The sequence below is a fragment of the Populus alba genome, chromosome 19 (assembly GCF_005239225.2).
Source record: "Populus alba chromosome 19, ASM523922v2, whole genome shotgun sequence".
NCBI classification, from domain to species: Eukaryota; Viridiplantae; Streptophyta; class Magnoliopsida; order Malpighiales; family Salicaceae; genus Populus; species Populus alba.
In genome coordinates, this window is record NC_133302.1 from 13,793,337 (window position 1) to 13,804,887 (window position 11,551).

Consider the following 11,551-nt stretch of genomic DNA (forward strand, 5'->3'; position numbering starts at 1 on the left):
CTTTTTAGAGTGGTGGCAAACAAAAATACCTAACAAGCATTACTTCTCTCTAAAAAAAAATAGGTGATCCAATTGGACTTTCCAGTACAACTGTCTTGTTATTACTTCACTCCAATCATTATTTTGTATACAATCAAATAGAAAGCTCTAAGGGCTTGATATTCTATGAGCTCAAACTATGTGATTGAATAATCCTTTGTTTATCTGTTGCAAGTATAGGATTATTTTAATGCTTGTATTTAATTTATTCAGACTATTAGAGTGTGATCTACTTTTTAGGGTATATAGAATCATTTTATCTTTTTATAATGATTAATAAAATAATTTTTGTTGGCTTCTTGATTCAAAAATCAAAGTTTTGAAACACTATTTAGGTGGAAAAAAAAGAGAATTATAAACCCAAGATCCATCTCTAATAGAAAAGAAAAGCTAGCACTCGAGTCAAACCATATTTTGACTCTTATATGGAGAATAGCCAACAATAACTTGCTTTGAATGAATAATGGGTCTCTAAGATCCTTTCAATGACTTATATTGTGTTGAAATATATATATATATATATATATATATATATATATATATATATATATATATAATTTAATTGATTGTGTACGCAACGGAATCCAAGAAAGTATATAAAAAAAAATAATTTTTTTTCTATTCTCTTATTTTTATTAGTATTAGATCTATTTCATTATATTCCACCCATATCTCAATTACATTCATTTAATATTCTCTTTCATTGATTGCCAAAAAAAAGAAAATCAACCATATTAAAATGCACCTTTTAGGGACCCACCATGAGTAAATATTTCATAGTAGCTTTATTAGACCATACAACTTTTTGTAGAATATATGACCCATGCACCTTTAGGTTTTTTTAAAATTTGTTTAATAATTGAGTTTTTTTTTATTCCATTGCTACCAAGTATTAAAACTAGTTTCCTCGTAATATTCATTTACTTTTCTTTTTTTTTAAAGACCAACAATAAATAAATGAATAATGGATCTCCAATATCCTTTCAATGACTTCTATTGTGTTGAAATCATATATATATAATTTAATTGAATATGTATTGTAAGTTGTAGCAACGGAATCCAAGAAAGTATATAAAAAATATATATATATTTTTCTATTCTCTTATTTTTATTAGTATTAGATCTATTTCATTATATTCCACCCATATCTCAATTACATTCATTTAATATTCTCTTTCATTGATTGCCAAAAAAAAAAATCAACCATATTAAAATGCATCTTTTAGGGACCCACTCATGAGTAAATATTTTATAATAGCTTTATTAGACCATACAACTTTTTGTAGAATATATGTCCCATGCGCCTTTAGGTTTTTCTAGAATTTGTTCAATAATTGAGTTTTTTTTATTCCATTGCTACCAAGTATTAAAACTAGTTTCCTCGTAATATTCATTTACTCTTTTTTTTTTAAAAAGACCAACAATAAATGAGAATAACAAAAATAATATAAAAAACTAAATAAATTTAATTCTATCTCTTCAAAACATATAAATTCAACTTATTTATTAATTAAACTTCACTTATACTTAATTTAATTTTAATTTAATTACTTATAAACAGCTGTTATAGAGGAGGATAGAAATACGACGACAAGGAAAAGCAAAGGAAAAGTAAGCCTCCAATGGTAGCCACTGTCCCTTGAGAGATCTTAGACGCCAGAATGCTTCCACCAACCACTGCCAGGGAGGTGCAGATGGTGTGTCCCAAAGTAGCCCCCACAGCTACGCCGATGGCATTTTTGTGTGTTGCCAGCTGCAGGAGCCAGACATTCTTGTCAAAATATTAAATAAGAACATATTCTACAGCATCGCAATTTGAGAGCATTCCGAGTTCTTCAGAAATATAAAAACCCATCAAGAAGAAGATAAATCATGTTCAGTATCCTATCAAAACAATGGCATCCGTCCCTAGAAAATAGAAACAGAGAACACAATTGCTTCCTAATCACAGTGTTTCACCATTCAAATCAATCTAGCTAAGTGAAGAAAACAACAGGCATCTTAATTACGGGAGCCATGTTGATTTTTCATGCAAAATCTTCACAGCAGCTTTTGTGTTCAAGAATTCCTGTGAGTGTTCAAGCTATTTCACGAACACATGCAAGCCAGATGCTTAAAGAATCATATAGATAGATTAGGCACAACCGAAGAACCATGAAAATTGAAATCACGTGAATAGCGGGTGTTGGCATTTGAAGACAAAATCCAGCGATCTTGTGATGACAAACCTTGGTTCTACTGCAAAATGTTAGGCAAGTGGCAATAAACATAGCAAATAAGGAGCACACAATTTAAGGGTGTTTGACAATTTGCCTACACGAATTTATTTTTTATATATATAAAAAATTTCAATTACACAAGACTTCACTGTTCACTGGTATAAACATCACGAAGTTTAGGCGGGACTCTCAGGAAACCTAACATGCACAAACCCATGATCCTATTACATCCAGGAAGACATGCTTAAAAAAATCTCATTGCAAGACCTCACAAGAACTTCGAACTCTCTCTGCAAAACTAGGCAGTTCAGACACCCTACAAGACTAAGACCCCTTTTGGAAACATGCTTTGCAAAAATTTAAATTTATTTTTTTTGTATTTTTGGATAGTTTTGATATGCTAATATTAAAAATAAATTGAAAAAAAAAAAAAAAACATTAGTTTGATGCATTTCCAAGTAAAAAACACTTTAAAAAGCAACTGCTACCACAATACCAAACACTACCTAAATTCTGATGCCAAAAATGTTGCTGCTTCATCTACTGTTTTCATGTAGATGATTAGGTTGGTGGTAGCTAGCAGCTGAGCACACCATCCTAGAAGAAAGTTATCTAATTGCTTTTAAGCTATGCAGCCAAAATCGGAAGACAAAGTTTCACATCACATGGGAAATTTAACATGGCATGGTGAGAGGTGTATCAAAGCCCATGCATAGTGCCAAAATAATCAAGACACACCATCAGGTATGATGGTTTATGAGATTTTCGCCAATGATAAGCCTGTAACAGCAACCATAGTATATGCAAATTAAAGTCAAAGATACATAAAAACTGGCACCGAAAGTTCAACATTTACCTTTACAGTGGTTTTGAATTTAGGGCACTCTACCATGGGCATCACTAAAGTATCCTTAGAGCACAGAAAGATAGGAGAACTTCACTTGATGGAGATATTTTCTTGTTCTTAGGAAGGATGATATATCCTCCATTTTTGTACTATATTCAATTTCCTTTCTCAATAAAATTATCTCTACTACAAAATATAAGGCCCAAAATCCTATTGCAGCAATCATTATGGAGTAAAATCATAATTCACAGCATATGAAAGGAAAACAGAGCACTCAAAATGACCATTCAGCACAAGAAGAAAATGAGAAATAAAATTTTGCAGGCAAGGATGGAAGTATGACTCAGCCATGCCAAAAAAATATTGATAAAAACATAAGAATCAGAACATGAACTTACAGCAATTGTAGCAATCTGGCTACGGTCTCCCCACTCAGCTAAAAAAGTTAAAATAAATGACTGCATAGAAAAAACACACATGCTTCTGCTGAGATGCTAACAGTAGAATCATAATAGAAATACCTAAACGAACATAATCTTACACAGTTATCATTGTACTTAAATACAGAATGGCAAACGGATTTGGCATTGCAAATCCCAACACAATATCACAAAATAAAGAATCTGAAATACTTCATGAGACCAAAATGGAGAATAAGAATGACAAGTTACACATACTTCCAAAAATATTGGTGTGCAAAATCTTGAAAAGTAACGGCGGAAGGATGTTTTCCCTTGGCCAGCCTCAAGCTTTTCTTCTACCTGAACACAATGCACAATTCAAGATAAAGGTAATACCAGCTCAGGGAGGTTGATGCAGGGTGGAAATTGAAATTGAAGCTTCAATAAATACCTCCAGGATTTCTTTCAAAAGAGATCACAATCATGCTAGGAACCTCAAATTACCACATTAATATAACTACATAATTTACATACATAAACCATATCTTACGAAAAAAATACAAAAGGTTCGTGACCCAATGACACAAGGAACTTTTAGAGAGACATAAAACTGGGCAAAAACAAGGCAATATTGACTTTCACCGAAAAAAGAAAGTTGGATCAAAAGGCTGATGATGATCAGGTATTTAATAGCAAATTGGCTAAGCCAATTGCTTATAGTAATAATAAATAAAGGAACAGTTCACTGGTGCACTCAAAGCCCAAAGCACTAAGGAGAGGGGAGGAGGTGAAGGCATACAACTCTGCAGATTAAACATGCTAACCATTCTACCATCAATTACTCATCCAAAGAGAGATCGAAAACCTGAAATGAGAGATAAAGAACCAACAAGAATCTAGAACTCTCTTTTGTTTAGCAGGAGATTTTATATATTTGCAGCAATGGAAGAAAATGTACATTCCAAGTAGACATGTAACAGGTGAATAGACAGATTCAAGAGCACTAAAGATATACTTCTTCCATTTCTTTTTTCTGTGATGATTTTGAATCCGATCTCCAGGCAATGTAAAGTAGCCGCAGGCCAAAAAATGCATAAAGAACTGCATATGGAAAGAATACAGTTGTTAGTTTTCATATTTAACCTGATTCTAACACAAATAAGATTAGCCAACTTCATTTACCATGTGAAAGCAAAATATGAAGTCAGAAGTCAAACTATGACTACTACATTTTATTGACACTAATTGTAGATTCAGAGCGATGCAACCTGTAGGACACTACATGTCCTCTGACCATACAACTGACAGAGGTCCCCTTAAAACATTTATTCAACTATAGTCGACTCTGAGAATTCTAAGATACATACAAAGTATACGGACATAAAAGGGCTGCTTCAAACAGAATTATTTGAAGATATACTTTTCATTGAAGTTAATTGGACACCATTTTCAAGGAATTTGCTTGTAGCACTTTCTACAAACAGAATTAAACCACAAAGATGATTGCATTCAAACTTCGTGATGTGAAGATTCATCAAGTAAATATGAATTTATTTTTATTCTTGTGGAAAATTCACTGTGGTTTAATTCCTATATATTATTACAAGGAAGGCACCAAGCTCCTTATTCCAGTCATTTATAGGATTTTTTGTGGAGGTAACGTTTTGGTGCTACAAAGATCATGTACTTGTGGAAAACGTTTTTTCATAAAACTGGAAGTTTTCCACAAGTAGACAAAACACAAAAATATCCAGCTCTCGTCCACATATTACACATCATGAGAGTCCAACGAGTGAAACCAAGCAAGATTTGCAACCATTTAAAATCAAAACGACAGTTTTTCCTCCAATATTTCACATGATTATAAGACTATAGAAAATGATTCTATTTAAGTGACTAATAGCAAAGAAACAGTATATTGATAACACATTTCTTGATGGAGTGCCTAGATGGCATCCTCGCCCCATCAAGCTCCACAATTTCCCACTATTGATCCTGCCATACACATTCATGCATATTTTTATATGCTATAATAAAGTCCCAAGTGAATGCATTTAAAAAACAAACACGGTGCACTGATTATTTTAATACATCCCAATTCTGTAGTAAAGTATTTAAATCTTCCCATGAAGAATACTTTGGATTTCAAAGAGATAGCAGCAATTGTAAATGATGAATAGTACGTACCGGTGGCTGCACTATTTGTATGCTTCCTTGAAATTAAATTTGGCACGATTCTACCTAGTCCAGTAGAAAGTACCTAAATGACATGCACAACAGCTTTAAGCTTCACCAACATTGAGAATAAGAAAAGTTCAGTGTAGTTGCTGGCTGGACCATTCCATTCAATGCCTTGCAGTGTCAGAAGAAAGAAAGGAAAGAGAGAGAGAGAGAACAAAATCGGAGATGGTAAGGGTTCTTTGGCTGAAGTAGAAACTGCTGAAACAAAAAAAAAAAAAAAAAGGGGGCAGCTTACTGTCATGACAATCAAGGCGGTGAGAGCACCCGATAACACAGTAGATTTAGGGTGTCGCATTGCCATAAGAGCTGCTATTATAAAAGTCTCATCACCAATCTAGCACGCACCGTAATAGTCAAGCAATGGAAACATATAACAAAATCAAATTAAATTAAATTAACGCAGATAAAAGTTAAGAAGATTTGGTCAAGCATCAATCCGAAAAAAGACAGCAGGAGAGAGCGAGAGCCCAATTACCTCGCTGACCAAAATCATTGACAAGCTGGCAAAGAAAGCATCAAAAATTCCAAGACCCGATTCCAATTTAAGATCATTACCAGCAGATTTGGCATCACCTCCATTTCTAACGACCTGCATCCATCCATCCATTAAAAAGAAAATGAGTATATGACCAAACAAAATAGCATATGATGGTGATGATGAATACCACCATGCCACGGCGGCCCAGGTCTTGAAAGGATCTTGATTCATCTCCCTCATTTTCCTATAATAAATAAATAAACAACATCACGCATTTATTAACATCTTAAGCTGAAAAATGGAAGAAATTGATCAAACAAATCAAAAATACAGAAAGAGACCTGTGCAGCGGCGATGCGCGATAAGGACAATAGTAGAAGAAAAACAGCAGCAGCTACTACAAGGATGATAAATCTAGGGTTTGAACGAAACCCCATCAGATGTATTAACGAAGACAAAAGAGAGCACGGGCGATATGGAAATTTGGATCAGAAAAAAGTAGGAAGAAGAATATAATGGGAATTATGAGAGTGGCCTTTTTGTTCAGTTGTGAATCGCCAGGCGCATACTATTACTTGCTAGATCCGTAAGAAACAGAGGAGACGTAGCGGAAGATCCTGCAGTCCCCACTACCCCCCTTAAAGAAAAAGATGTAGATTTTGCAGTATACTAAAAGGTCTTTCAATCCAAATTAATGAAAAATATAACTTTTATTCCAAGAATTCTCTAGAGATGTATACGGATCTAATATAAAAATTTCTCACAATTGCTCAACTTGCTTATATCACCAGTCACTGTCACTGCAAGTCTGCAACTACCAAAAGTGGTGGTGTCCTATCTCCAAATTTGAAATTAATATTCGGATTCAAAAAACGCCCTTTGGAAAAACTCACACCGGGCTTGACATTTCAGCTCAATTATCCATTTATTTGACAAAAATTACCCAAGACTAAAGTATAACTAACGTTTTTTCTTATGTATTTGTGCTAGTCTTTACTGCTACTTTACACTATTTCTTCAACATCTTTACACTTCTTCCTTTTTCTTTTTCTCCTAACTCAAATCATCATTCACCAACCATTAGCAAATACTCAAAAACCCATCAACCGATTTGCTGAAACAAACAAAATAACCCCATCAAATCATTAAAAAAAATAATGTTATAATCCATTTTTTATCCCCCGCTTTTTTCAGAGATTTCTTTAAAAACTCCCAAAAAAAAATCTTTAAAAAAATACATTTTTTATTGAAAAGCTCTATTTTTTAAAAAAAGATTACTATTTCATGGATTTTGGAGATTTTTAGCATTTTTTATATATTATTATTTTAAGGTAGGCAATCATAAAAAAAAAAAAAAAAATACTTGCTTACTTTAATGTTCCACTATGAATGCTACTCAAAGCCCAAAAATAAATAAGAACATCTTAGCCTATTTTATAAATAGATACCTTAATATGAGGAAAATTTTCACTTTACCCAAGACATTGAATGAGAAATAATTCATTTCAAGATGATTGTATAAATAAATAAAAAAATATCCTAATATGATCAAGTGTTTCTCCCTCAAATTACATCGGATGGTTTAACAAAATGCAACATTATTTTTTTAAAAATAATGGAGATGCTATAAGAATTTGTATATGATTCAACTATCACGAGTTATATCAAAACCCTAAAAAAAAATATTTTAATAGTCTTTTCTGTATTTTGTTCTAAACCCAACAAAGATATGTATAAACCATTACTCTTTATTACTTGTCTATATAGGTGTCAACTAACTAACTAGTAAAGAACTCTATGCAACCATAAAAATCAATATTAGTTCATTTGAAAACTTCATAAAAGGTGCATTAAAATTTTCATGACTAATAAAAAAAAAAGTCACAAACCTTCTTTTTCATTAATGTAGCCTTCATGTAATGCTAGAAAAGTAAGTACTTGATTTGCTCTAAATCCAAAAAATCCACCAAAACTTACTTAGAGATAGTAGTAGTTTAAAAAAAATAGGATTGTAACTTTAACAAAATTTAGGATTATAAGTGTAAATCCTTTAATTTTAGGTCATATCTATAAGGTCTTAGAGAAATATTGAACAAGGTATGAAGACAAACTATTTATGATAAAAGGGAAACATTTAGGGTATTCTAATAGGTTTAGGCATGAGTAACTACCTATTTTTCTAGGTTAAGTAATGAAAGAACAAACATTAACCCTAGTTTTTTTTTCTTTTTTCTTTTTTTTTTCAAAAAAAGTTTGCTAACATCCTTATTTCTCAAACATGGTTTTGGAGAATATGCATAATTATTCTTAAATCTCGTTAATAGAAGTGATATAATGATATTTCCTTTGGCATCAACTACGATAGGTCCTTAATGGTTGTTGTTACTATAAAACCAAAATTCAAATTCAAAAAAGCTTGAAAACATTATAGTTTGGAAAAGCATCCTAACTTATATAGACTTGAATTTGGAATACTAATATACCATGTTTTATGGAACAATGTATGGTCTTATGTGCTTTACAATCCTTATATAATGGCTATACAACTGAGATTTCTACAACGCTTATTCTTTTCCTCATTTGTATGGTGTGAACAAGAGGGGTATATGTACTTTTTCATAGTTTAGACCAAGTAAGGAAAGCTACTTAGTCATCAAAATATCACCTTGATCATTGTCAAATAATGGATTTATCATTTAATATAGGTCATCAATAAAGATATTTTTATGTCTTTAACAAAACTTTGAAAAATCTATACAATGCTCCTTTATAAAACATAGCAATAAGTTTTTATTTGATGACCAACCACTCAAGAAATGGAGCAAGTAAGGAATCCCAGCTAGAATTCTCACTATTGAGTAAAAGACATGATCCTAGAGGCTCTAGCATGAACACTTATTCTAAATTGATTTTTGTTATAACTTATGTACCTTTGTTCTTATAATACTTTTATAAACAGCCTCAAGGCCTAAGATTGATCCTAAAATATCCCTCAAAGTTAATATACCTCAAAATTCTCTACCTTATAATAAAAAAAGCTTTAATTGATAAGCTAAGGACTAGCCCTAGAGTAAGCTTTTTAATCATATTGTCCGATGTTTTCATTATCATTTCTTTATTTAAACTTACCCATGCTCTTACTATTTATTATAAAAACTAGTGACTCCACCTTTTTTAAAAATTATACTCTCAACTACTATTGTTAAAAACCAAGAAGTCTCATTCATCTAAACAAGTTTCTTCCTTATTCACTTATAAAGTACCACCAACTTGAATTGTTTATTCTCAACCAAGTAATTATACTACAGTATAAAAAAAAAACTCATAATGTTTTGAAGTACTAAGCTCTTTATAGTAATAGAGCCTTTTAAGGAACTCTTTAAATTGATGGTGTGTCTAGACCTTAAAAATATATCTTTATATAAGCATAAATAGTATTGGATAACATGGATGCTCATTCTATAAAGGAAGGAAGAACAACTTAATACACTAATATAATCACCTTAGGAACTGCATCCTCTAGTGAAGAAATGGGTGATCATATTCAGAACAATCAAGGTAAATGATTAACACTAATAATTGACTATGTTTCTATTGACCTAGATGATGTTATCCTGATGGGTTCCATAATGGCTAAAGTTTGCTCTTCCTCAATAGTAGTTAAAGACCATTATACCAATGCTTATACATCTTTTATTGAAAAGGAAGATGTTATGATACCATGTCAACCTTCTATGGTGATTTATTTAAGGCCAATGTGTAAGTCTTAATGGTTGTTTAAAGAAATAATTTTAATTTTTATGTTTTTAATATTGATAGAAATGTTTGTTCCTTATATTAGGGAACTTTAGATATCATTCTCTCTCAAATCTTTACTCCTCAACAAATAGATATTTCATCTTTTAAAACAATTCTTAAGAAAAAGGACCAGCTAAAATATTCATTACTAGCTAATATTAAAGAGGTTATGATCATTCTTACACTAGAATGCAATGTTCTAGGTAATGAAGCCTCTATTGATAGACTAAAATAGCTTATAAAGGATATATTTTCCTTAGATCTCAAAGATTCATTGGATCATAGTGCAAGGGAAGTTTTGGCATAGTTGTAGAAGGATATTAATCCTTTTATTAGTATTAAAGATATTGCAATAAAAGTGTTATATGACTATAAGACTATCCAATAATCGTTTAAAGGTTAAAGAGAATCATGGAGACTAAATATTCAATTGTCCAACAAGTTAACTAGTCCTTTAAAAATGCTTCTCTCTAGGTTTAATCCTGATAAGTCAATATGGCTTGTATAAGAGAAGAACTAATTAAAGCTGAGAAGGGAAATATCAAGGCTAAAACTAATATGGTCTCTATAAGGATTGAAGTTATGAATCATGTAGAAAAATATATATCTCTCTAGAAGTTAGCAAACACCATCTCTACTTTCCTTAAATAGTGAAGACCATCAAGAAACAAGGTTTTGAATGACTATGGATTTTTTAAACTAAATAATCAAACATTAGCTTAGTCATATAATTGAAATATCAAAATAATAATTTATTTAATAAACCTTTTTTATGGTTTATCCATATAGGTGATAATATATCTACTAATGTGAGTTAAACCCTTGGTTGAAAGTTAAAAAAAAAAAAAAGTTCAAGCCTAGTCATTTTAAGGTCTGTTTTATTTTTGTCACTCTCGGTTATTATCTTTTGATAATACTTGGTGAATTAATAATTTTAAAATTGATCTCTCATGTTCACGACTTATGACTAATTGTCAATCAGGTCATGTGAGTGAATGACTAGTGGGCTTTTATTGGCCTTAGTGACCCAACTAAATCCAAGGGAGTGTTTATGAATGTGCTTCAATGAGGTTCATCAATCCTACAACACTTAGATTTCACTTGTAAATATTTTTTGAATGAATATTATATGCCTCGGTTCTATTCAAGAAGATCTAATGACATGAAGGTTCTTTTTGGATAAAGTTTTGATAATGACCTTTCACTTTCTTGTGGTATATTACTTGTCAATCATTCCATTTTATGTGATTTTTGTTTTATTTTGTTTGTTTATCATTAAGCATTCATTGTGTAAACTTTTTTTTAAGAAAACCAATACTTTTGTTATTTGGCAAATATTGTCTTTAGAAACCTCAAGGTTTATTTTATTACTTTGAAAACGGGGAGAATGGTGTTACTCCTTTTAGCGTTCAAAATATTCCATATAGAGTCCATATACCTTTAAATGCTAAGAGTGAATAATTAAAGCCATTTTTAGGTATAACTTTTGAAAACAAGAAGAAGATAACTCATTAATATCTAAGATAAT

At 31.4% G+C, this 11,551-nt stretch overlaps 1 protein-coding gene across 2 annotated transcripts; it reads right to left on the reverse strand.

Annotated features, from left to right (window-relative positions):
- Positions 1 to 1,517: 1,517 nt before the first annotated feature.
- On the reverse strand, positions 1,518 to 7,373 carry LOC118028920 (GDT1-like protein 4). 2 transcript variants are annotated; one of them, XM_035032674.2, is made up of 9 exons: positions 6,567 to 7,373; positions 6,413 to 6,469; positions 6,223 to 6,336; positions 5,983 to 6,081; positions 5,694 to 5,766; positions 4,522 to 4,607; positions 3,783 to 3,866; positions 3,504 to 3,563; positions 1,518 to 1,792 (listed from the first exon to the last, which is right to left on the reverse strand). In XM_035032674.2, exons 1-9 carry the CDS (start codon positions 6,660 to 6,662, stop codon positions 1,604 to 1,606), a joined length of 858 nt encoding a protein of 285 aa, XP_034888565.1. In that variant the 5' UTR covers positions 6,663 to 7,373; the 3' UTR covers positions 1,518 to 1,603. The 2 variants fall into 2 exon arrangements, with proteins under 2 accessions (XP_034888565.1, XP_034888566.1); XM_035032675.2 differs by having other exon boundaries at positions 6,416 to 6,469; positions 6,567 to 7,365.
- Between the last annotated feature and the right edge of the window lie 4,178 nt (positions 7,374 to 11,551).